General features: G+C 52.9%; 2 protein-coding genes across 2 annotated transcripts; both read left to right on the top strand.

Moving 5' to 3' along the window:
• The first annotated feature begins 5,615 nt into the window (after nucleotides 1-5,615).
• Nucleotides 5,616-9,492, top strand: LOC149744285 (uncharacterized protein CXorf49 homolog). The gene is made up of 6 exons (XM_089904921.1): nucleotides 5,616-5,794; nucleotides 5,969-7,100; nucleotides 7,804-7,960; nucleotides 8,489-8,565; nucleotides 8,824-8,869; nucleotides 9,452-9,492. The coding sequence occupies exons 1-6, from the start codon at nucleotides 5,616-5,618 to the stop codon at nucleotides 9,490-9,492; spliced, it is 1,632 nt and encodes a 543-aa protein (XP_089761047.1).
• A 10,833-nt stretch (nucleotides 9,493-20,325) lies between these two features.
• On the top strand, nucleotides 20,326-24,145 carry LOC111171100 (uncharacterized protein CXorf49 homolog). Its single transcript, XM_030760057.2, has 5 exons — nucleotides 20,326-20,622; nucleotides 20,830-21,810; nucleotides 22,462-22,618; nucleotides 23,148-23,224; nucleotides 23,491-24,145. Exons 1-5 carry the CDS (start codon nucleotides 20,326-20,328, stop codon nucleotides 23,569-23,571), a joined length of 1,593 nt encoding a protein of 530 aa, XP_030615917.2. The 3' UTR covers nucleotides 23,572-24,145.
• The last annotated feature ends 1,875 nt before the right edge of the window (nucleotides 24,146-26,020 follow it).

Genomic DNA, 26,020 nt, shown 5'->3' with positions numbered 1-26,020 from the left:
TCTACTGTATATTCATTTGGTGGAACAGTGTACAGCAATGAAAATGAACAATTGCCTGCCACATGCGACAACAGGGATGAATCTCAGTTACACAGTATCACACGGGAGAAGTCAGAAACAACACAAATGATTCCATTTACATAAAGACCAAAGGATGCAGCAAAACCAACGTTGTCAGGAATATGAACCTATGTAGAAAATAACTAAAGAAAAGGAAGGGAATGATGAAGACAAAGGATAGAGGTTACTTCTGAGGAGGGTGAAGGGAAAGGGATTGGAGCTTCCATGCAAGGAACTTCTAAGGTTATGGTGACGTTTGAGAAAACACTGCTATAAAAGTTTACTGAGGGAATGAATGACTCCCAAATCTGTATCTCTCTCTAGCTTTGACCCCTCACTGGTGTTCCAGAACCAAATTTCTAAGTGCATTCCACCTGCATGTCCTATAAGAAACACAACCTTAATGTATCCAAAATCCCATCATTTCCCTCCCAATCTTTCTTTTACTTCCTGTGTCCTTATGCTCCCCACCACAAAGTCACTCAAAACGGAAATGTTAGTCATCTTTGACTTCTGCTTCCTTGTGGTGGCCATAGAAACATGCCCCTCCGATCCACTGCAGGGAACATAGTAGATTGGCAAGTGCCAGCTGCCACTTCTCTGGCACCACCATGGTTTGTGCCAAGATCCCACATCCTCTGGGTAGCTCCCAGCCAGTGACTGAGCATGGCAGGGGCATACTGCTTCAGGACAGGGACTCCTCTAAATGGCAGCTGTAGGTTGGGGACTCCACATGAGCCTGAACAAACCAAACTAAACTGAACGAAAGTTTACTGTTAGAACGAAACTGCATCAGAGATTCTTCTTATCTGACCCTCCTTTCCCCCACGTCTCTCTTACAGACGTCAGACCCGCATCGCACCCTGAAGAAGAAGACTCATTCCTGCTCCTTCTCCTTTATCCTTCACATGCCATTCTCCCATCATGTTCGTTCATGTCCAATCATGCCTTGGTGTCCGTATTTTTGGAGAGCCCAAACTAACAAAAGTGGTACCAGGAGTGGTCTGAGAAGTTAGCTGTAAGATGGGGTTTATGGACCAGCTCACTCACTGCCCAAATGACAAAGAGCGTACCATTTTGAGTGTTATGTGGGGCATGGATAATCTCTAGCACAAGGTTACCTCCTGATTCCTTAAGGTTTTATCCATACGTACCTTGAAAAATATCCCAGTGGAGGGTCTTACTTGTGGCCTGTGAGATGATTCAGGCCTTTGAATGGTAGGGAGGGCACTATGTCTATAGGGAGGGCAGAGGCGGCTGTTCATCACTGTTATACTGGCGCCCTGCAAAGACATAATGAGAAACTAAGGGACATTACCAAACTGTTAAGGGCCAAGTGTAAGATTGATGGGGTTTTCTTGGTGGCTTACAAAATGCCCTTGCCTCCTGCAGAGACAGCTGAGTAGCTCACAGATTATGTGATAACAATAAGTGCAGAACTCCAGACACGTACACATCCTTGACAAACACAGGCCTGTTATGGGAAGGTCAGGGCCCTTTTTGGAAAAACTTCAGACTCTGAAATGTAGGCCGGGTATATTGGCATGGATGTCTCCAAACGTTGGCTTATCAGATCCAAACGTCCTGAGGCCTCAAAGCTTGCAGGGTGGCCCTTCCTCCCCTAGCAAGAGCTAACACATGCCCTGTGCTGGTAGATGCTACAGAGTCTGCTCCCCCACAAAGTGACAGACGCCTCTCCCAGGGAAACCCTCATCTCTTCTCCATAAACTCACTAGGATGTGCCGAGCCTGATAAGGGGAAAAAGAAATTATACACCAAGAAATAACAAGCCTGGACTGGCAGGAGCAGGGCAGTATCCCTGGGATTGGATTTTGAGGGTGCTGGATCAAGTGGACAGGAATAAAAGAGTGCATAATCAAGTTTTACTGAGCGGAGGCGCTTTCTCATGCCATGGGATTTAACACACGGGCAAGGACTCCAGGAGATGGAGGAAATTCACTGCCAGACTGGCCCTTTGAAACTTTGAGAAAGTGATGGCCCATAAGGAGAGAAGTGGAAATGCCTGCCTTGGATTGGCAGATGGCAGAGGAAGGAACAAAAATGTTGAGTGATGCAGACATGCTAGAACGGACAGAAAAGGTGAGGCCAGTCACATGGCCTCATGGTTATGTCCCACTCTAGGGCTGAGAGGACACATCCCACTGTAGGACACATGTCCCACTGTACGGCTGAGAGGACACCAAAGCCATCAGGAGTGTTCTGGTGAGAGGGGCCCCAGCATCACTAGAAGATTGGTGGTTGCTCCCCTCTGGAGGCCAATGCCAATGATGGAAGGAAAGTGGTCCCGACCTGGGCTCATTACCACCCATGGGAGCCAACGAATTCTGACATAATAGAGGGCAGAGGGCAGCTCTTAACCAAGAGATGCCAGCAGACCACATTTCCAGTAACGACCAGCAAGGTCAGAGGGGCAGTCAAGAGTGCCTGCTTGACCGGCAGAAAGCTGAGAAGATGGCTCAGAAAGCATGGCTCCGTAGGGGCAACTACAGCCAGCAAAAGGCAAGAATGCAAGAGAAGGAGGGCCATCATTCCGCTACAAAGCCACCGTCTCCTGCTCAGTTCCTGGTCCTGAGCCAATTCAGAGACTGGCCCCACTGAAGAGGTGGATGAGTCCTGAGGAGGAAGGATCCAGAAACAAGGCAGTGGGTTATGACCGTCCCTAAAGAGAATGACTGCCATTTCTCAGGTGACTGTACCCTGAGGCTAGAAAAAGACCCAGACACTTCTACTACTACTGGACACAGCATCTGAGCTGACATTGATCCAGGAGGCCCAAAGTGTCGTGGTCGGGCCTCATTAGAATGGGGCTTCTGAGGCCCTGACATTAAAAGGAGCTGGGAATGGAGACCGGTTCACAGTGAGCTGAAGGGGTCCCTGGACCAAAATAGCGGTCATTTCTCCAGTCCCCAAGCTGATAATGATAAGTGATGCACTTGGCAGTTGGAGCAATGACTTCCACATTGGGTCACTGCTCTGTGGGGTAAGAGCTATCCCGGTGGGGAAAGCCAAGAGGAACCTCTGACACTGGCTCCCACCCCAGGCCAAGAGAGTAAGTCAAAACCAGTATTGGATCCTGGTGAGCATAGGGGGCTAAAGCACAGATTAGTGACATCATTGGAGACATATGGGATGCACGGGAAGAGGAGGTAGGAGAGCCACAGGGACGAAGAGAGTGGAAAAGGTGAGAAGAAGTTCTGGGAGTCTCTCTCTGGGGGAGGGAGGAAGGGAATGGAAATGGTGAGAGGGAAGACGGAGGCTTCCACTGAATCCACTGGTAATGTTTCCTAGGGTGCTGGTGGATGCAGGAGATTTTGCTATATCCTTCCTTATCCATTTTAACATATTTGAAATAGCACACCATGACTTAAAATGTCACTGGGAGAAGTGGAAGCGGGCGGTATCCACAAACGGGCAGGCACCATCGGGGGTAGGCTCGAGGAGGAGGATTGCAGATTTACGGTGCACCCAATCTCCCCTGCTCTGAAACTTCTCCAGCATGGCCAGCTTCTCAGGTGCAGACCCAGAAAACTGGGCCTTTGAGTTCCACAGGCAAGAGGGTTTCAGACACCCCAGGACTCTCCAGGACGTCAGCCAGAGCAGGATGCAGGAGAGAGAGGTGACTGAAGACAGAGGAATATGAACGGGAAGGAGCAGAAGGAAGGTATGGGAGGAATGGAGCGGTGTCAGAGTAGGAGTGGGGTGGCAGACAAGGGAAATTCTAACACCCATGGGCCGTATAGAAACCAAGGGAGGCACCACTCCCCATACATCAGAATTGCTCAGCTCAGGGGAGCTGAGAACTGACAGTTCCAAGAAAAACTGAGAGACACCTGGCTATCCACACCCACCGCCATCACAACTGGTAGGCCTTGGTTGTGCGTCCTTCAAAACTTTGAAACATACTTGTACATACACTTAAATGAATTCTCATATATTACATAGGATTGACTGGTGTGTGTGCGTGTGCCCACGCACGCAAGTGATTTAACTTATAAATGTGAATCCAAAGCCATCGTTCTGCAACTTGCAGTTTGAAGTCAGGCGGATGCTTTCGAAAGCTGTGAGAATGGCCTGATGCATTCCGTTGGACTGCCACACTTTATGCTACTGGATGCTAAGCCACGTTGCATTCATGCATTTCCTTACTGACGGGAATTTGGAGTGTTCCCAGTTTTTCCCATCACCAACACCCTTGTGCATGTGTTCTTGTACACTACATGTACCAGCGTGTCTCCGGACGAAGTACCAGGCAGCGGACTTGCACGAGCATAGAGGAAATAGATTCTTTTTATCTTCCTTTTAAAGATCTTGGGCTAAAAGCAAGGACTCTGGAGTCAGATTGATTGGTTTCAATCCTGCAGCTGATCCCCACGAGCTGAATGACCTTGGGCCAGTGGCCGAACCTCTCACTGCCTGCTTCCTCACCGGTAAGAGGCCAGTAATAGTTGGTAGTATAGTTAAAGGCGTGTCATGCGGATGCATTATTATTTATGCCCAGCGCTTAGAAGAGTGCCAGGCACAGAGTCCGGGCCGGCACTAAGTTGCTTTCGACGGATTCTGCCAAATTACCTCCCAAATGAGTCTTTTGCTTCACCGCCACAGGGGTTTGCTCCTAACCTCTCCCACCCTCGGAATGGTTAAGCTCTTTGAAAGTTGTCAACCTAGTGTGTGAAACCCGATTCGTGGTTTTAGTTCACATCTCCAGGATCAGCGGTGGGGAGCATCTTTTGGGGTGTAACTGGCCACTGCGATTTCCTCTTCTTTGAATTTGCCTCAGAGAGGGCGAAGGGCTGTTGGAGCGAGGCCAACCCCAAGTCTATGCGCCAAGCCCGCCTGCCAATAACGTCTGCGGAGCCACATTTGATGGAGCAGTTGAGACAGAGACCTTACAGAACGAAAATACGATCCCTTTGCTCTCTGGCCAACACCTGATCACTGACTGTGGGACTCCTGTGCCCATTCTCCTGTTGGGTCGTAAGGCTTGCGGTGGAAGGGAGGCTGGCAAATGCTTTCGGCGCGTGCTAGGCATCCAGCGCCTCCATCTTGACGTTTCATCCTCACCACCCCTGGAGCCCGGCGCCCTCACTCCCCGACATCCTCGACCCCCTGTACAGATGGGAAACGGAGGCTCAGAGCTGTGACTCTAACCGGAAAGGGGACGTGGGACAGGAGGAGGCGGGCCCAGAGGCTTGACAGAGGGAAGCACTCCCACCATCCCCTTCACCAGCCAACTGCCCGGAATGCCCACGGGCTTGCGAGCAAACCAGAGGCCCTCGACCCCATTGGTCCGGCCTCGAGGGGGCAGGCGAACAAGGCGCCCGCTGGTTGGCGGGGGCCGGACCAATGAGGAGGCTGCTGCGCGGGCGAGGGAGGCGCGCTGAAAGTGACGCGTCCTTTCTTTTGAGGCGAGCTCGTGCGGCGCGTGAGGTGGCTGACGCTGCCTTCTGAGCGCCGCCCGCCAAGCCCACCGTGACCGCGACCGCGACTTGGGCCATCGACCGTCGCCCTGGTTCCGGGCCCGCCCAGGTCGCGACATGAGCGCCCCGGATGAGGTGTCTGTGTGGAGAAGGCGTGTCCGCCCAAAGGGCAGGGAGCGGGCCGGCGTCCGTGTGGCCGGCCCCGCCGTCCCGCGGGGACCCGACCCAGGCCCCAAGCCTGGGGAGCCGCGGAGCGGCGAGGGCGGAGGCGGCTTCCCGGACCCCGAGGGCTTCCAGTCGAAGCGGGAGATGCTGGAAGCGCGAAGGCCGGTGCTGTTGGGCCGCGAAGGCAGACCTGGCTCCCCAGATGACCACACGAGGGACCTCCTAGACCTGATCGAGGAGTCTGAGGAGGCCGAGGAGGCCAACCTGCAGCAGCTGACCGACCAGGACGTGCTGGGCGTCCGCAGATACCCGGACCCCGAGGGCTTCCAGTCTGAGCGGGAAATGCTGGAAGCGGGAGGGCCGGTGCTGTGGGGCCGCGAAGGCGGACCTGGCTCCCCAGATGACCATGCGAGGGACCTCCTGGACCTGATCGAGGAGTCTGAGGAGGCCGAGGAGGCCAACCTGCAGCAGCTGACCGACCAGGACGTGCTGGGCGCCCGCAGATACCCGTCCCCGGAAAGCTCCGCTGCCTTCAAACAGTCCACCGTGTGGATACTGCGCCTCGAGGCAGGTCCCGGCAGTCGAGGAGCGCCCGGCCAGAGCTGTGGGGAAGCGCCGACGGCTCCAGCCGGCCCTCTCCACCTCGGTAGGCCTGAAGCGGGCCGGGCCTTGGGGAACCCTAAGAGAGGCACTAAGCGTAGGTTGAACGTGGCTGCGGACCGCCAGCGGCGCTCCGTAGAAGGCCTGGCCTGGCTGCTGTCCGACTCCGAGTCCTCAGATGAATTCAGTGAGACACAGCTGATGACGGTGAGCACTTACCCCAGAGGAGGAGGCCAGGCCAAGCCCAGCAGACCCGAGGATCCCGGGAACACTCCCAGACACTCGAAGTTCCAAGTCAGGGAGAATTTCCTTCACGTGACAGGCTCTTCCCTGTCCTCGGCTCCGCGAGGACTCTCTTCGGTTGTGGAAAGGCAGGGCGTGGGAGAGCAGGGCATCTCTTCCCCTAAGAAAATGCAGAGCGTGCTGTGGGAGAAGGGGGGCAGCAAGCCCAGCTACCCGGGAGCTGCTGCTGCTGCTGCTGCTGCTGCTTCTGTTTCTGCTGCTGCTGCAGGTGGCCTGCCGCGGGTCACTCCTAGGAAGAACGGAGCCCAGGAGAAGAAATCCGTCGGGGGAGCATCCAAACTTGCCCTGGGGGGAACCTTCCGTTCCCGGGGGCAGCGAATCTCGGCAACTCCCGTGGAACCGGCCACCTTCCCCCCAATCTCTGGTATTCCGCAGCCTGGGAAACCCGAGAGTTATACCTTAGTGCTTTCGGGAACCAAACAGTCCAAGCACAGCGGCTCTGGGAAGAAATCCGTGGTCAGGTGGGCAAGGGAGTCTGAGGCGGTGGCGGGAGAAGATAAGGACCCAAATAGAGACCCAGCCCCAAAGGGCCAAGTGAGTAGGCCATGCTCCTCCTCTCTCCCCACTCTTCACCCCCCACAGCACCCAGGGCACACGTCTTCACCCATGCTGCCTCTGTCCACCCCTCAGGGGTCAGCATTGGGTGCCTCTCAGTCACTGGGTCATTACGATGCCAGATCGGGCTCCTTTTCCTAGGGACAAACATTAAGGTAGCACTTCGGGTGTCCTGGGCCCGGTTCTCCACCCTTGGCCTCTTTCCAGCCTCCTCTGAGAGACTTGGGCTGGGATGGAAGGGAGGGCTGGTAGCTGAATTGGGTCGCGGGATCCCTTAAAAGCTTCCCCGGAAAGCCTCAGTATTTAGACTCACCAGCTTCCCGAATCCTACTTCCTAGCTGTTCCCCAGACCTTCCTTGCAGGGGGCCTGGGCTTTCTCAGTGTCCCACTGTTGTCCCTAGATCAGCTCTGCCTGCTGGCCTGGGGCTGACAGACGGAGAAAGTGCTAATGAGATCAGCCTTTCAATTCCCTTCCCAATTCCCTGCCTCACCCTTGCCCGAATCACACAGTTCTCTGTCTGTCTCTCTCTCTCTCTCTCTGTCTCTCTGTCTCTGTCTCTGTCTCTGTCTCTGTCTCTCTCTCTCTCTCTCTCTCCCTCTCTCTCTCTCTCACACACACACACACACACACACACACACACACACTTCCTTAGTCCAAATCGGTGAGAAATTTTTGTTTCAGCTGCTAACTCACAGGCCAGGGACATCTTGTCTGCGCATGCATCGTAGAAAAGCCAGCAGTGGCGAGGTCAACACCAGAGGTCCCCAAGATCCCGGAAATTCAGAACCCTTGGACCTGAACCAGGGAGAAGTCATGCCCAGGGGGCCTGCCCCCACAGGTGAGTGTCGTGGGTTTGATATGAGGGGAGGGAAGAGGGGTTGAGGACAGAAACTCTGCCTCTGTCTCGGCTGGGGGCACAGCCTTGCACCCAGGCAGCTTCTCCCACAGGAGACGGGGTGCTGGCAGGGCTGGCCTTGAGCCACATCATCCTCTGTGTGGGGTTTGTGCGGCCGGGGTGATCGGTGGCAGTGCCCCAAACAGCTGCCCCGGGTGTAGACTTGCAGGGGAACAGCCTTTTCTGTTAAGTCCTGTTCGGCCACATTGCTCTCCCACGTGCTGGCTGTGGCTGCAGCTCTGGGAGGGTCGAATCCAGAGCCACATTGTTTGGGGACCACAATGGCGAAATGGCTGCCCCCGGGGCACAGGGGAGGCCGGCCCAGAGACAAGGTTCCGGCTGCTGGGCAGAGCAGGGGCGGCTGGTTGCCAGCAGAGGATGGTGCTGCCTCACCTCACTTTAGAGCCCGCTTGGCCCTTTCCACCTCACTGGGAGCCTGGGAAGCTGGATTGTGTGTCCTTTCCCTCTCAGGTGACCGGGAGCCACTTGACCATCCCCCAAGACCGGAAACACAGCAGCTGCCACTGGGAACGCCCTGCTGTCCTTGGGTAATGCTTCCTCTGCATCCTGGAAATGCAGGCCCAAACTCGAGGGTGGGATCTGGGTCCAAGTTCAGCTGACATGTGTGGGCGACCCCTCCCCTGCCCCCATCACGTACCCCACGGAGGGAGCCCACCTCCTTTCTGCTGAGGCCAGTTTAACCACCCGGCTTTGGGGTGGAGGGCCCGGGGGAGAGGAGAAGATGGAGGAGGGAGGAGGCCAGAGTATACTAATCATTTCTCTTCCTCCTCTGTCTGCTGGCCTAGTGTCTCGAGCTAAAGAGAGAAGTAGACGAACTTAAGGAGCAACTTGGTATGAGGAACCAGGGCCGGAGAGTGGTGTCTTAGTGCAGAACCCGGGTGGGCACCTGGGGTGGGGGTGGGCTGCAGGTTCAGTCGGCCTGGCAGGGACCAACATCCCTGTGGGGAGGAGAACCTCTCAGGCCTGGCCCTGGAGCCGGTTCTGCATGTACAACTGGGCGTGTGTACAAATAGCAAAGTACTGTCTGGACTGCATGCACACTTTGACAACCAGACCAGTCCTAGGGAATGTCCTTCTGATAGGACTTTTAGAGATGCCTCATTGTTTTTTCCCTTGAACTGCTGCTTGGTGTGGCTTCTAAGGTTCTTGTTGGATTGTTTGTTTGTGTGTGTGACAAGTTCTGAGTGGTTGTGGCACGGCCCACAGCATGAGAGCTGCTGGCACATTTTGTTTCCCTTTAGGAACCGGTTCCACATTCAATTTGGGTGGTGGGGAGTGATGAGGCCCAGAGCTCTTTGCATGGGGTCTGGAGGGGTTTCAGGTTTCAGGAATAAGCGGTTCCTCACGGGGATGGGGGACGGGCTTCTATATCCCTGTGTCTGGAGCACCTGCTAATGCCTGTCCCTGTTGCAGCCACCATGCAGTACCTGGCTGACAAGTTGCAGACCCTTTGAAGTGAGTGTTACACACACCGTACCCCTTCCCACAGTCCTGGCTGTTGAGCAGGGCTGGGGGCTGGCCTTGGCTTGAGGCTCTTCCCTGACTCTGCTGTTTCACAGGTTGAGCCCAGCGTCTTCCTGCAAGAGGAGCAGCTGGTACCTTTGGGGCCCTGGAGCTGTGGCCAAGCTCATTCCCTCCTGTTCTGCCTCAGCTAGGGCTTCCTCTCCCCCTGTTTTGTCCCCGCCCCGCCCCAGTTTCACAGCAGTTTCCAATTAAAGTACCTCTCATATTCTGTGTTCTGCCTTCTCTCTGGAGGGGTCGGGGTCGGGGTCGGGGCGGGGCGGTGCTCCACGTCAGAGCCTTTTCCAGAACGGTATCTCTGACATGCTGTGGTGGGGACTCTGGGCCAGCCTCTGCTACCATCCCTGCAGTCAAGCCAGCGGAGTGTCCCAGGTCTGGGTCCTGTGTGTGCTCTGCCTGGCCACATTGGCACGTCCTCCCTTTCCCCCGAAGGCCCTCTTCTAGTTCTCTCCAAACCCCCCTCCTCCTCTGGGGTCTGGCGGTTCCCATTCATCTCTGCCATTCACCCTTCCCATCAGCAGGAACTCATGACCCCCTTCCAGAGCTCCAATGTGGAAGCATTCACATCCTGCCTGCCGTAGCCAGCTGACCACCCTCCTTCAGCCGGGTCGTCTGTACACCCTTGAGTGGAAATTGGCCCGTCAGGTTCTATGGCAAGTGTGGTTAGTCGCTCTGTGTTGTTGCATGGTCCCCGTCAAATACTCTTCCACCAGCCCCATGACACAGATTTTCCTGGAAATGATATTTCCGTGCCCCAGCTCAATCTCCCAGACTGTATCTTTAGGACACACGAGATTGCGTCTGAACTCCATGTTCGATTTCTCCCTCACTCGAGGTTGGGGAGCACTTCCTTCCCTCAGCCAGGACCCAGGGCTGTACCAGCCTGAGACTCAGAGGGACAGATTTGTGTTTGAGTGAGGCGAGGGTGGTTGTGCCTGGCACCCTTCCCGAAAGACCTGTGTTTTACTACACAAAAGGGGGTATGATGGTAGATTGGCCATTCAAGGTTGGTGACTGTGTGTCCCTGTGTGTGAACAAATGTAATCAGGGGTAATCGCCCTTGAGGGAGAAAGATGTGATTCAGGGAGTAAAGGGAGTAGAGGCTGGTCCAGGTTCTGTAAGGCATTGAATGAGCAAAAGCAAGGTTCGGATCTGTTTTGTTCAAGGGTTGTCATTAAATTCCCAAAACATAGGAGGGGGATGATGCAGAAGTCACCAAACCCCACCACAGGTTGTTGGGATGCTCGAAATGTTGGATTCGCTGGAGGTGGCTCTCGATCCTACTCTGTGATCCTATGATGTCTGACAACTACTGTGGGTGTGGATGGAATGAGATTGGGAAGGGTAGCTCCTCAGAGTAGCTCATCTTAGAATCAGGGGACCCATATATGAGGCCACCCAACATGAGCTACCAGGGACAGGGGCAGGATGGGCGCAGTGAGGATGGGAAGTAAGGAGTGACTGCACCTGGACAATGGGGAGCACTTGGGTCCACCCTTCCCCCATAGTCTCACCCTGGCTCCCTTCCAGAGTCCATGGCATGAGCTCAGGTGGACAGACCACAGGTGGGATGGGACAGTCACAGACCTCAGGGTCAGAAAAGAACGTTCGTGGGACTTAATCCTTCCCCTCAAAGCCCTCCCTGGAGAAGGTGGGCTTGATTGCTGCCCGGGCCTCTGGCTGGATTCCTAGAATGTACCCAGTGCCCCACCCAGCCTGTACCAGGCTTATGTTCTAGCCCCTCTTGCTCCGGCACTGCTCCCCACTGAGCTGAGGCCATTACCAATGAGTGTGTGTGCACTTCGAGGAAACAGAGCTAGCTTAGACCTTGGACCTGCCTCTGACCAGTAGAGACAGTCATTCCAGGTCATGTGTCCCTGCAGACACTCTGGAGAGAGTGAAGCTAACTACAGGCTGGAGACAGCCATCACAGGAACTCGCTTCCCAGTGCACACTATGGATGTGAATAGAATGTTAACATGAATGTTAATAGAATGTTAATAGAAACTTTATTCATAGTCACCCCAAACTGAAAGCAGTCAAGATGTTATTGAATAGATGAACGAATAAAACCATACATCCATAAATGAAACATTTTTTAACAATACAAAGGAAGGAACTCTTGATACATGCAACAACTTGGATGAATCGCAAATGCATTATGCTAAATGAAAGAAGCCAGTCTCAAAATGTTACATACAGTGTGATTGTGTTTGTATAATATTTGGAAAAGGTAAAACTATAGGGATGGGAAACAGATCACCAGTTATCCGAGGTTTGGGATGGGGGAGATGGTTTGACTACAAAGCAGCAGAATGAGGGAGATTTGGGGGCTGATGGAACTGTTTTGTATCCTGATTGTGGTGATAGTTACACAAACCTGTCCATGTGTTAAAACTCATGGTACTGAAAACAAAATAGTTAATTTTACGATGTAATAAATCAAAATATATGTAACTAAAAAAATTAAATGTGTCATACATAAAGGCTTGGGAATCATAATGGCATGCAAAATAGTACCAGCATTCTCAAAAGTGACATTGAAAGTCAAAACTTTTCAGCCTGAAATTATATATCAGCTATCAAATAAGCATGAAATTAAAGGTAATATTAAAGGTAATATTTGTTCATGCAAAGCCTTAAAAGAAATTATCACCCATGGTACCTGGAGAATGAGTCCCATCAAAACACTGTGGTAAACCAAGAACAATGAAGACATTAGTTCTAGGAAGCAGAAGATCCCACTTAGGGGGTTGGTAAAGGAGTGTTCTAGGAGCAACACTCTAGGCAACCAATAAAGATTGAACCTGGGTCCAGGAAAGTGATTTCCAAAAACAAACGAATGGACATAGTTGAAGACTGAGAAAATATTGCCAATAGGCCTATGACAGAAATGTAAGCTCTTGAGGGAAGGAACGTCATCTGTTTTTCTCAGTGATGTAGCACCATGTGTTAGAACAGCACCATGTGTTAGAACAGTACCTTGTAAGCCCTCAATAGAGAATTGTTAAGTGGAAAGGAGAGAAAGAGTGAATGCGAAGAGAGGAATTTGAGACAGCAAGTATACACCGACTCTTAAGGAGTTTTTATGTGAAGGTGAGCAGAGAAAAATGGTGTAGCTTGAAGGGAAATTGGAATCAAATGAAGGTTTTCTTTAATTGGGAGAAACGACAACATACTTGTATGCTGATAGGAATGATCCAAAATAGAGAAAAATATTTATGAATGAGGGAAGTTTCTTTCTGATTGCCTGTATACTCTCAGTGAAATGGGAAGCAAGGTCATCAGGTGAGAGCGAAGGTGGTCCATGATCAGCAAGTACCCGCTCAACTTCCCCGGATCATCTTGTGATCTTCTTCTTTCTTTTAAAATTTTATTTATTTATTTGTTTGTTTGGCTGCGCTGGGCCTCTGTGGCTGCGCGCGGGCTTTCTCTAGTTGCGGTTAGCAGGGGCTACTCTTCGTTGTGGTGCGCGGGCTTCTCATTGCAGTGGCTTCTCTTGTTGTGGAGCATGGGCTCTAGGCATGCAGGCTCTAGAGAACAGGCTCCAGTAGCTGTGCCGCACAGGCTTAGTTGCTCCGTGGCATATGGGATCTTCTGGGACCAGGGATCGAACCCGTGTCCCCTACTTTGGCAGGCAGATTCTTAACCACTGTGCCACCAGGGAAGTCCCGTGATCTTCTTGTATGGAACTTTTCATAATAAAGTGCTGTGAAAAATTAAAAAGAAGTGCTTTTGTTCATTAAAAGGTATGATAAAAAGAGTGAAGGCAAGCTAAAACCTAGAAGATATTTACGTAAGATGAAATCATCAAAGAATTAAAGTATAGAATACATAAAGAACTTCCACAAATAAATATGCAAACAACCCAAGGGGAAAATGGGCAAAAGACACTAAATGAACACCTCATAGACAAGAAAATCCCCAAGGCCAAGCATATGAAAAGCTGCTCAATATGATTACTAATATTATTACTAATCAAGAAATTGCAAATTAAATCTACAATGAGACACCATTTCACTATCACAAGATTGACAACAATTTTGTACTTTGTTAATATCAAATGTTGATGAGGACGTGGAACAGTTAAACACTGTTGATAGGAGTAGAAATTAGCATGACCGCATTGTAAAAACTCTGGCATGATCTAGTAATGTTAGAAATCTTCTTTCCCTATGAGATGACAAGTTCAGTCCTAAGTATGAGCACTGGAACACAGCTTCCCAGCCATTTTATTCTATGGCTCACACAGAAAATGATGATTGTATGGCATACAGGAGTCAGATGACAAAGTTGTTCAGGGCCAGAACCAAGCGGTCCAGGGGCTGCTGTCTGGCTGTCTCTGGAGATGAAGGCCTCAAAGTCCCAGGTCCAAAAGTTGGAAAGCTCTGCCCTGGAAGGCTCTTGTACGTGGGCACCAGGAAACATGCGCCAGAATGTTTATAGTAGCACTATGAATAGTAACTGCCCAAATGGAAACAACCCAAATTACCCATTGACAGTAGAATGGATACATAGGTTGAGATACAGTTGATTCTTGTTATTTGTAGATTCCATACTTGCAAATTCCCCTATTTGCTAAAATTCATTTTTAACCACAAATCAGTACCAGAGTGCTTTCCTCCTCATTCGAGAGAGCTGTGCAAAATTTGAGTTGCTGTAATATGTTCCGAACTGAGGTCAAACAAGGTGACGCTCTGCCTTCTGGCTTCAGTCTCAGACTGCAAGCAAGTGTCCTTTACATGATTTATTTGGTGCCACATAGTTTGCATTTTTGTGCTTCTTTGTTGGTGATTTCATAATTAAAGATGGCCTCCAAGCTTAGTGCTGAAGTATTGTCTAGTGTTCTTGAGTGCAAAATGACTATGACGTACACTCAAGAAAATATGTGTGTTACATAAACCTTGCTCAGGCATGATTTATAATGCTGTTGGCTGTGAGGTCAATGTTAATGAATCAATAATATTTGTATTAAATAGAGTGCCTTTAGACAGAAACACACATGAAACGTGATTACGCAGCGATCAGTCGATGAAATGTTGTGACCGGCGGATGGTAGGAACTTGAAATTATATTTCCCTTAGGAGCAATGTTTCAGGATTGCCTAATTCAGTGTTCATGGCAACTTTATAGACTGCAAATAACTATCATGATAATGAGAGTCTACTGTATATTCATTTGGTGGAACAGTGTACAGCAATGAAAATGAACAATTGCCTGCCACATGCGACAACAGGGATGAATCTCAGTTACACAGTATCACACGGGAGAAGTCAGAAACAACACAAATGATTCCATTTACATAAAGACCAAAGGATGCAGCAAAACCAACGTTGTCAGGAATATGAACCTATGTAGAAAATAACTAAAGAAAAGGAAGGGAATGATGAAGACAAAGGATAGAGGTTACTTCTGAGGAGGGTGAAGGGAAAGGGATTGGAGCTTCCATGCAAGGAACTTCTAAGGTTATGGTGACGTTTGAGAAAACACTGCTATAAAAGTTTACTGAGGGAATGAATGACTCCCAAATCTGTATCTCTCTCTAGCTTTGACCCCTCACTGGTGTTCCAGAACCAAATTTCTAAGTGCATTCCACCTGCATGTCCTATAAGAAACACAACCTTAATGTATCCAAAATCCCATCATTTCCCTCCCAATCTTTCTTTTACTTCCTGTGTCCTTATGCTCCCCACCACAAAGTCACTCAAAACGGAAATGTTAGTCATCTTTGACTTCTGCTTCCTCGTGGTGGCCATAGAAACATGCCCCTCCGATCCACTGCAGGGAACATAGTAGATTGGCAAGTGCCAGCTGCCACTTCTCTGGCACCACCATGGTTTGTGCCAAGATCCCACATCCTCTGGGTAGCTCCCAGCCAGTGACTGAGCATGGCAGGGGCATACTGCTTCAGGACAGGGACTCCTCTAAATGGCAGCTGTAGGTTGGGGACTCCACATGAGCCTGAACAAACCAAACTAAACTGAACGAAAGTTTACTGTTAGAACGAAACTGCATCAGAGATTCTTCTTATCTGACCCTCCTTTCCCCCACGTCTCTCTTACAGACGTCAGACCCGCATCGCACCCTGAAGAAGAAGACTCATTCCTGCTCCTTCTCCTTTATCCTTCACATGCCATTCTCCCATCATGTTCGTTCATGTCCAATCATGCCTTGGTGTCCGTATTTTTGGAGAGCCCAAACTAACAAAAGTGGTACCAGGAGTGGTCTGAGAAGTTAGCTGTAAGATGGGGTTTATGGACCAGCTCACTCACTGCCCAAATGACAAAGAGCGTACCATTTTGAGTGTTATGTGGGGCATGGATAATCTCTAGCACAAGGTTACCTCCTGATTCCTTAAGGTTTTATCCATACGTACCTTGAAAAATATCCCAGTGGAGGGTCTTACTTGTGGCCTGTGAGATGATTCAGGCCTTTGAATGGTAGGGAGGGCACTATGTCTATAGGGAGGGCAGAGGCGGCTGTTCATCACTGTTATACTGGCGCCCTGCAAAGACATAATGAGAAACTAAGGGACATTACCAAACAGTTAAGGGCCAAGTGTAAGATTGATGGGGTTTTCTTGGTGGCTTACAAAATGCCCTCGCCTCCTGCAGAGACAGCTGAGTAGTTCACAGATTATGTGATAACAATAAGTGCAGAACTCCAGAGATGTATACATCCTTGACAAACACAGGCCAGTTATGGGAAGGTCAGGGCCCTTTTAGGAAAAACTTCAGACTCTGAAATGTAGGCCGGGTATATTGGCATGGATGTCTCCAAACGTTGGCTTATCAGATCCAAACGTCCTGAGGCCTCAAAGCTTGCAGGGTGGCCCTTCCTTCCCCAGCAAGAGCTAACACATGCCCTGTGCTGGTAGATGCTACAGAGTCTGCTCCCCCACAAAGTGACAGACGCCTCTCCCAGGGAAACCCTCATCTCTTCTCCATAAACTCACTGGGATATGCCGGGCCTGATAAGGGGAAAAAAATTATACACCAAGAAATAACAAGCCTGTACTGGCAGGAGCAGGGCAGTATCCCAGGGACTGGATTTTGAGGGTGCTGGATCAAGTGGACAGGAATATAAGAGTGGATAAGCAAGTTTTACTGAGCGGAGGCGCTTTCTCATGCCATGGGATTTAACACACGGGCAAGGACTCCAGGAGATGGAGGAAACTGCCAGACTGGCCCTTTGAAACTTTGAGAAAGTGATGGCCCATAAGGAGAGAAGTGGAAATGCCTGCCTTGGATTGGCAGATGGCAGAGGAAGGAACAAAAATGTTGAGTGATGCAGACATGCTAGAACGGACAGAAAAGGTGAGGCCAGTCACATGGCCTCATGGTTATGTCCCACTCTAGGGCTGAGAGGACACATCCCACTGTAGGACACATGTCCCACTGTACGGCTGAGAGGACACCAAAGCCATCAGGAGTGTTCTGGTGAGAGGGGCCCCAGCATCACTAGAAGATTGGTGGTTGCTCCCCTCTGGAGGCCAATGCCAATGATGGAAGGAAAGTGGTCCCGACCTGGGCTCATTACCACCCATGGGAGCCAACGAATTCTGACATAATAGAGGGCAGAGGGCAGCTCTTAACCAAGAGATGCCAGCAGACCACATTTCCAGTAACGACCAGCAAGGTCAGAGGGGCAGTCAAGAGTGCCTGCTTGACCGGCAGAAAGCTGAGAAGATGGCTCAGACAGCATGGCTCCCTTGGGGCAACTACAGCCAGCAAAAAGCAAGAATGCAAGAGAAGGAGGGCCATCATTCCGCGACAAAGTCACCGTCTCCTGCTCAGTTCCTGGTCCTGAGCCAATTCAGAGACTGGCCCCACTGAAGAGGTGGATGAGTCCTGAGGAGGAAGGATCCAGAAACAAGGCAGTGGGTTATGACCGTCCCTAAAGAGAATGACTGCCATTTCTCAGGTGACTGTACCCTGAGGCTAGAAAAAGACCCAGACACTTCTACTACTACTGGACACAGCATCTGAGCTGACATTGATCCAGGAGGCCCAAAGTGTCGTGGTCGGGCCTCATTAGAATGGGGCTTCTGAGGCCCTGACATTAAAAGGAGCTGGGAATGGAGACCGGTTCACAGCGAGCTGAAGGGGTCCCTGGACCAAAATAGCGGTCATTTCTCCAGTCCCCAAGCTGATAATGATAAGTGATACACTTGGCAGTTGGAGCAATGACTTCCACATTGGGTCACTGCTCTGTGGGGTAAGAGCTATCCCGGTGGGGAAAGCCAAGAGGAACCTCTGACACTGGCTCCCACCCCAGGCCAAGAGAGTAAGTCAAAACCAGTATTGGATCCTGGTGAGCATAGGGGGCTAAAACAGAGATTAGTGACATCATTGGAGACGTATGGGATGCACGGGAAGAGGAGGTAGGAGACCACAGGGACGAAGAGAGTGGAGAAGGTGAGAAGTTCTGGGAGTCTCTCTCTGGGGGAGGGAGGAAGGGAATGGAAATGGTGAGAGGGAAGACGGAGGCTTCCACTGAATCCACTGGTAATGTTTCCTAGGGTGCTGGTGGATGCAGGAGATTTTGCTATATCCTTCCTTATCCATTTTAACATATTTGAAATAGCACACCATGACTTAAAAAGTCACTGGGAGAAGTGGAAGCGGGCGGTATCCACAAACGGGCAGGCACCATCGGGGGTAGGCTCAAGGAGGAGGGTTGCAGATTTACAATGCACCCAATCTCCCCTGCTCTGAAACTTCTCCAGCATGGCCAGCTTCTCAGGTGCAGACCCAGAAAACTGGGCCTTTGAGTTCCACAGGCAAGAGGGGTTCAGACACCCCAGGACTCTCCAGGACGTCAGCCAGAGCAGGATGCAGGAGAGAGAGGTGACTGAAGACAGAGGAGTATGAACGGGAAGGAGCAGAAGGAAGGTATGGGCGGAATGGAGCGGTGTCAGAGTAGGAGTGGGGTGGCAGACAAGGGAAATTCTAACACCCATGGGCCGTATAGAAACCAAGGGAGGCACCACTCCCCAGACATCAGTACTGCTCAGCTCAGGGGAACTGAGAGCTGACAGTTCCAAGAAAAATTGAGAGACACCTGGCTATCCACACCCACCGCCATCACAACTGGTAGGCCTTGGTTGTGCGTCCTTCAAAACTTTGAAACATACTTGTACATATACTTAAATGAATTCTCATATATTACATAGGATTGACTGGTGTGTGTGCGTGTGCCCACGCACGCAAGTGATTTAACTTACAAATGTGAATCCAAAGCCATCGTTCTGCAACTTGCAGTTTGAAGTCAGGCGGATGCTTTCGAAAGCTGTGAGAATGGCCTGATGCATTCCGTTGGACTGCCACGCTTTATCCTACTGGATGCTAAGCCACGTTGCATTCATCCATTTCCTTACTGACGGGAATTTGGAGTGTTCCCAGTTTTTCCCATCACCAACACCCTTGTGCATGTGTTCTTGTACACTACATGTACCAGCGTGTCTCCGGAAGAAGTACCAGGCAGCGGACTTGCAGGAGCATAGAGGAAATAGATTCTTTTTTCCTTCCTTTTAAAGATCTTGGGCTAAAAGCAAGGACTCTGGAGTCAGATTGATTGGTTTCAATCCTGCCGCTGATCCCCACGAGCCGAATGACGTTGGGCCAGTGGCCGAACATCTCAGTGCCTGTTCCTTCACCGGTAAGAGGCCAGTAATAGTTGGTACTATAGTTAAAGGCGTGTCACGCGGATGCATTATTATTTACGCCCAGCGCTTAGAAGAGTGCCAGGCACAGAGTCCGTGCCGGCACTAAGCTCCTTTCGATGGATTCTGCCAAATTACCTTCCAAATGGGTCTCTTACACTACAGTCACAGGGATTTGCTCCTAAACTCTCCCACCCTCGGAATGGTTAAGGTCTTTGAAGGCTATCAACCTAGTGTGTGAAACCCGATTCGTGGTTTTAGTTCACATCTCCAGGATCAGCGGTGGGGAGCATCTTTTGGGGTGTAACTGTCCACTGCGATTTCCTCTTCTTAGAATTTGCCTCAGAGAGGGCGAAGGGCTGATGGAGCGAGGCCAACCCCAAGTCTATCCGGCAAACCCGCCTGCCAATAACGTCTGCTGAGCCACATTTGATGGAGCAGTTGAGACAGAGACCTTACAGAACGAAAATACGATCCCTTTGCTCTCTGGCCGACCACTGATCACTGACTGCAGGACTCCTGTGCCCATTCTCCTGTTGGGTCGTAAGGCTTGTGGTGGAAGGGAGGCTGGCAAATGCTTTCGGCGCGTGCTAGGAATCCAGCGCCTCCATCTTGACGTTTTATCCGCACCAGCCCTGGAGCCCGGCGCCCTCACTCCCCGACGCCCTCGACCCCCTGTACAGATGGGAAACGGAGGCTCAGAGCTGTGACTCTAACCGGAAAGGGGAGGGGGGACAGGAGGAGGCGGGCCCAGAACTTGACAGAGGGAGGCACTCCCACCATCCCCTTCACCAGCCAACTGCCCGGACAGCCCACGGGCTTGCGAGAAAACCAGAGGCCCTCGAACCCATTGGGTAGGTCTCCAGGGGACGGGCGAACAAGGCGCCTGCTGGTTGGCTGCGGTCGGACCAATGAGGAGGCCACGGTGCGGGCGTGAGAGGCGTGCTGAAAGTGGCGCGTCCTTTCTTTTGAGGCGAGCTCGTGCGGCGCGTGAGGTGGCTGACGGTGCCTTCTGAGCGCCGCCCGCCTAGACCGCCGTGACCGTGACCGCGACTCGGGCCTTCGACCGTCGCCCCGGTTCCGGGGCCGCCCAGGTCGCGACATGAGCTCCCCGGATGTGGTGTATGTGTGGAGAAGGCCTGTCCGCCCAAAGGGCAGAGAGCGGGCTGGCGTCTGCGCGGCCGGCCCCGCAGTCCCGCGGGGACCCGACCCAGGCCCCGAGCCTGGGGAGCCTTGGAGCGGCGAGGGCGGAGGCGGCTCTCCGGACCCCGAGGGCTTCCAGTCGAAGCGGGAGATGCTGGAATCGCGATGGCCAGTGCTGTGGGGCCGCGAAGGCCGAACTGGCTCCCCAGCTGACCACACGAGGGACCTCCTGGACCTGATCGAGGAGTCTGAGGAGGCCGAGGAGGCCAACCTGCAGCAGCTGACCAACCAGGATGTGATGGGCATCCGCAGATACCCGGACCCCGAGGGCTTGCAGTCTGAGCGGGAGATGCTGGAAGCGCGAGGGCCGGTGCTGTGGGTCCGCGAAGGCGGACCTGGCTCCCCACATGACCACACGAGGGACCTCCTGCATCTGATCGAGGAGTCTGAGGAGGCCGAGGAGGCCAACCTGCAGCAGCTGACCGAACAGGACGTGCTGGGCGTCCGCAGGTACCCGTCCTCGTGGAGCTCCACTGCCTTCAAAGTGTCCACCGTGTGGACACTGCGCTTCGAGGCGAGTCCCGGCGGTCGAGGAGCGCCCGGCCAGAGCTATGGGGAGGCGCCGACAGCTCCAGCCGGCCCTTTCCACCTCGGTGGGCCTGAAGCAGGCCGGGCCTTGGGGAATCCTAAGAGAGGTACTAAGCGTAGGTTAAACGTGGCTGTGGATCTCCAGTGGCGCTCCGCAGAAGGCCTGGCCTGGCTGCTGTCCGACTCCGAGTCCTCAGATGAATTCAGTGAGACACAGCTGATGACGGTGAGCACTTACCCCAGAGGAGGAGGCCCGGCCAAGCCTAGCAGACCCGAGGATCCCGGGAACACTCCCAGACACTCGAAGTTCCAAGTCAGGGAGAATTTCCTTCACGTGACAGGCTCTTCCCTGTCCTCGGCTCCACGAGGACTCTCTTCGGTTGTGGAAAGGCAGGGCGTGGGAGAGCAGGGCATCTCTTCCCCTAAGAAAATGCAGAGCGTGCTGTGGGGGAAGGGGGGCAGCAAGCCCAGCTACCCGGGAGCTGCTGCTGCTGCTGCTGCTGCTGCTTTTGTTTCTGCTGCTGCTGCAGGTGGCCTGCCGCGGGTCACTCCTAGGAAGAACGGAGCCCAGGAGAAGAAATCCGTCGTGGGAGCATCCAAACTTGCCCTGGGGGGAACCTTCCGTTCCCGGGGGCAGCGAATCTCGGCAACTCCCGTGGAACCGGCCACCTTCCCCCCAATCTCTGGTATTCCGCAGCCTGGGAAACCCGAGAGTTATACCTTAGTGCTTTCGGGAACCAAACAGTCCAAGCATAGTGGCGCTGGGAAGAAATCCGTGGTCAGGTGGGCAAGGGAGTCTGAGGCGGTGGCGGGAGAAGATAAGGACCCAAGTAGAGACCCAGCCCCAAAGGGCCAAGTGAGTAGGCCATGCTCCTCCTCTCTCCCCACTCTTCCCCCCCAAGAGCACCCAGGGCACACGTCTTCACCCATGCTGCCTCTGTCCACCCCTCAGGGGTCAGCATTGGGTGCCCCTCGGTCACTGGGTCATTACGATGCCAGATCGGGCTCCTTTTCCTAGGGACAAACATTAAGGTAGCACTTCGGGTGTCCTGGTCCCGGCTCTCCACCTCTGGCCTCTTTCCAGCCTCCTCTGAGAGTCTTGGGCTGGGATGGAAGGGAGGGCTGGTAGCTGAATTGGGTCGGGGGATCCCTTAAAACCTTCCCCGGAAAGCCTCAGTATTTAGACTCACCAGCTTCCCGAATCCTACTTCCTAGCTGTTCCCCAGACCTTCCTTGCAGGGGGCCTGGGCTTCCTCAGTGTCCCACTGTTGTGCCTAGATCAGCCCTGCCTGCTGGCCTGGGGCTGACTGAGGGAGAAAGTGCTAATGAGATCAGCCTTTCAATTCCCTTCCTAATTCCCTGCCTCACCCTGGCCCGAATCACACAATTTTCTCTCTCTCTGTCTCTCTCTCTCTGTCTCTATCACACACACACACACACACACACACACACACACAGACACACACACACTTCGTTAGTCCAAATCGGTGAGAAATTTTTGTTTCAGCTGCTAACTCACAGGCCAGGGATATCTTGTCTGTGCATGCATCGTAGAAAAGCCAGCAGTGGCGACGTCAACACCAGAGGCCTCCAAGATCCAGGAAACTCAGAACCCTTGGCCCTGAACCAGGGAGAAGTCATGCCCAGGGGGCCTGCCCCCTCAGGTGAGTGTCGTGGGTTTGATATGAGGGGAGGGAAGAGGGGTTGAGGATACGAACCTCTGCCTATGTCTCTGCTGGGGGCACAGCCTTTCTCCCAGGCAGCTTCTCCCACAGGAGACGGGGTGCTGGCAGGGCTGGCCTTGAGCCACATCATCCTCTGTGTGGGGTTTGTGCGGCCGGGATGATCGGTGGCAGTGCCCCAAACAGCTGCTCCGGGTGTAGACTTGCAGGGGAACAGCCTTTTCTGTTAAGTCCTGTTCGGCCACATTGCTCTCCCACGTGCTGGCTGTGGCTGCAGCTCTGGGAGGGTCGAATCCAGAGCCACATTGTTTGCGGACCACAACGGAGAAATGGCTGCCCCCGGGGAACCGGGGGGGCAGGCCCAGAGACAAGGTTCCGGCTGCTGGGCAGAGCAGGGGCGGCTGGTTGCCAGCAGAGGATGGTGCTGCCTCACCTCACTTTAGAGCCCGCTTGGCCCTTTCCACCTCACTGGGAGCCTGGGAAGCTGGATTGTGTGTCCTTTCCCTCTCAGGTGACTGGGAGCCACTTGACCATCTCCCAAGACTGGAAACGCAGCAGCAGCCACTGGGAACGCCCTGCTGTCCTTGGGTAATGCTTCCTCTGCATCCTGGAAATGCAGGCCCAAAGTCGAGGGTGGGATCTGGGTCCAAGTTCAGCTGACATGTGTGGGCGACCCCTCCCCTGCCCCCATCACGTACCCCACGGAGGGAGCCCACCTCCTTTCCACTGAGGAGCCCTTGCCAGTCTAACCACCCAGCTTTGGGGTGGAGGGCCCGGGGGAGAGGAGAAGATGGAGGAGAGAGGAGGCCAGAGTATACTAATCATTTCTCTTCCTCCTCTGTCTGCTGGCCTAGTGTCTCGAGCTAAAGAGAGAAGTAGACGAACTTAAGGAGCAACTTGGTATGAGGAACCAGGGCCGGAGAGCGGTGTCTTAGTGCAGAACCCGGGTGGGCACCTGGGGTGGGGGTGGGCTGCAGGTGCAATGGGCCTGGCAGGGACCAACATCCCTGTGGGAAGGAGAACCTCTCAGGCCTGGCCCTGGAGCTGGCTCTGCATGTACAACTGGGCGTGTGTACAAATAGCAAGGTACTGTCTGGACTGCATGCACACTTTGACAACCAGACCAGTCCTAGGGAATGTCCTTCTGATAGGACTTTTAGAGATGCCTCGTTGATTTTTCCCTCGAACTGCTGCTTGGTGTGGCTTCTAAGGTTCTTGTTGGATTCTTTGTGTGTGTGACAAGTTCTGAGGTGTTGTGGCACGGCCCACAGCATGAGAGCTGCTGGCACATTTTGTTTCCCTTTAGGAACGGGTTCCTCATTCAGTTTGGGCGGTGGGGAGTGATGAGGCCCAGAGCTCTTTGCATGGGGTCTGGAGGGGTTTCAGGTTTCAGGGCTGGGCGGTTCCTCACGGGGATGGGGGACAGGCTTCTATATCCCTGTGTCTGGAGCACCTGCTAATGCCTGTCCCTGTTGCAGCCGCCATGCAGTACCTGGCTGACAAGTTGCAGACCCTTTGAAGTGAGTGTTACACACACCGTACCCCTTCCCACAGTCCTGGCTGTTGAGCAGGGCTGGGGGCTGGCCCTGGCTTGAGGCTCTTCCCTGACTCTGCTGTTTCACAGGTTGAGCCCAGCGTCTTCCTGCAAGAGGAGCAGCTGGTACCTTTGGGGCCCTGGAGCTGTGGCCAAGCTCATTCCCTCCTGTTCTGCCTCAGCTAGGGCTTCCTCTCCCCCTTGTTTTGCCCCCTCCGCGCCCCAGTTTCACAGCAGTTTCCAATTAAAGTACCTCTCATATTCTGTGTTCTGCCTTCTCTCTGGAGGGGTCGGGGTCGGGGTCGGGGTAGGGGGCCGGGGCGGGCCGCTGCTCCAATTCAGAGCCTTTTCCAGAGTGGTATCTCTGACATCCTGTGGTGGGGACTCTGGGCCAGCCTCTGCTACCATCCCTGCAGTCAAGCCAGCGGAGTGCCACAGGTCTGGGTCCTGTGTGTGCTCTGCCTGGCCACATTGGCACGTCCTCCGTTTCCCCCGAAGGCCCTCTTCTAGTTCTCTCCAAAGCCCCCTCCTCCTCTGGGGTCTGGCGGTTCCCATTCATCTCTGCCATTCACCCTTCCCATCAGCAGGAACTCATGACCCCCTTCCAGAGCTCCAATCTGGAAGCATTCACATCCTCCCTGCCCTAGCCAGCTGACCACCCTCCTCCAACCGGGTTGTCTGTACACCCTTGAGTGGAAATTGGCCCGTCAGGTTCTATGGCAAGTGTGGTTAGTCGCTCTGTGTTGTTGCATGGTCCCTGTCAAATGCCCTTCCACCAGCCTCATGACACAGATTTTCCTGGAAATGGTATTTCCGTGTCCCAGCTCAATGTCCCAGACTGCCTCTTTAGGACACACGAGATTGAGTCTGAACTCCATGTTCGATTTCCCCCTCACTCGAGGTTGGGGAGCACTTCCTTCCCTCAGCCAGGACCCAGGGGTGTACCAGCCTGAGACTCAGAGGGACAGATTTGTGTTTGAGTGAGGCGAGGGTGGTTCTGCCTGGCACGCTTCCCAAAAGACCGGTGTTTTACTACACAAAAGGGGGTATGATGGTAGATTGGCCATTCAAGGTTGGTGACTGTGTGTCCCTGTGTGTGAATAAAAGTAATCAGAGATAATCTCCCTTGAGGGAGAAAGATGTGATTCAGGGAGTAAAGGGAGTAGAGGCTGGTCCAGGTTCTGTAAGGCATTGAATGAGCAAAAGCAAGGGTCGGATCTGTTTTGTTTAAGGGTTGTCGTTAAATTCCCAAAACATAGGAGGGGGATGATGCAGAAGTCACCAAACCCCACGACAGGGTGTCGGGATGCTCGAAATGTTGGATTCGCTGGAGGTGGCTCTCGATCCTACTCTGTGATCCTATGATGTCTGACAACTACTGCAGGTGTGGATGGAATGAGATTGGGAAGGGTAGCTCCTCAGAGTAGCTTATCTTAGAATCAGGGGACCCATATATGAGACCACCCAACATGAGCTACCCAGGACAGGGGCGGATGGGCACAGTGAGGATGGGAATTAAAGAGTGACTGCACCTGGGCAATTGGGAGCATTTGGTTCCACCCTTCCCCCATATTCTCACCCTGACTCCCTTACAGAGTCAATGGCATGAGCTCAGGTGGACATGTGCGATGGGACAGTCACAGACCTCAGGGTCAGAAAAGAACTTTCCTGTGACTCTATCCTTCCACTCGCACCCCTCCCTGGAGAAGGTGGGCTTGACTGCTTAGTTTACAGCTTTGAGCCTGAACCTGATCCAGTGCTTATTGCTTGGTGGTGTAGGACATCTCGCTGCTGTCTGAGTGACAAAGTTTGGCAGAGACCTTCCAGCTGAGGTTTCTGCCCACCGAGAT

The sequence above is a fragment of the Delphinapterus leucas genome, chromosome X, assembly GCF_059928025.1.
Source record: "Delphinapterus leucas isolate spDelLeu-1000000601 "Yukka" chromosome X, BTC_Dleu_Yukka2, whole genome shotgun sequence".
Classification (NCBI taxonomy): Eukaryota; Metazoa; Chordata; class Mammalia; order Artiodactyla; family Monodontidae; genus Delphinapterus; species Delphinapterus leucas.
Note: the sequence above shows the minus strand (reverse complement) of the source record. Positions and strands in the feature narration are given on the sequence as shown.

What these genes read in the sequence shown, in the direction of transcription:
- LOC111171100 (XM_030760057.2), top strand. Translation starts at nt 20,326, where the DNA reads ATGAGCTCCCCGGATGTGGTGTATGTGTGGAGAAGGCCTGTCCGCCCA. An exon ending in CAGGGGGCCTGCCCCCTCAG is followed by an intron (nt 22,619 to 23,147) that starts GTGAGTGTCGTG and finishes TTTCCCTCTCAG; the next exon opens with GTGACTGGGAGCCACTTGAC. An exon ending in GAACGCCCTGCTGTCCTTGG is followed by an intron (nt 23,225 to 23,490) that starts GTAATGCTTCCT and finishes CTGCTGGCCTAG; the next exon opens with TGTCTCGAGCTAAAGAGAGA.
- LOC149744285 (XM_089904921.1), top strand. Translation starts at nt 5,616, where the DNA reads ATGAGCGCCCCGGATGAGGTGTCTGTGTGGAGAAGGCGTGTCCGCCCA. An exon ending in CAGGGGGCCTGCCCCCACAG is followed by an intron (nt 7,961 to 8,488) that starts GTGAGTGTCGTG and finishes TTTCCCTCTCAG; the next exon opens with GTGACCGGGAGCCACTTGAC. An exon ending in CGAACTTAAGGAGCAACTTG is followed by an intron (nt 8,870 to 9,451) that starts GTATGAGGAACC and finishes TCCCTGTTGCAG; the next exon opens with CCACCATGCAGTACCTGGCT.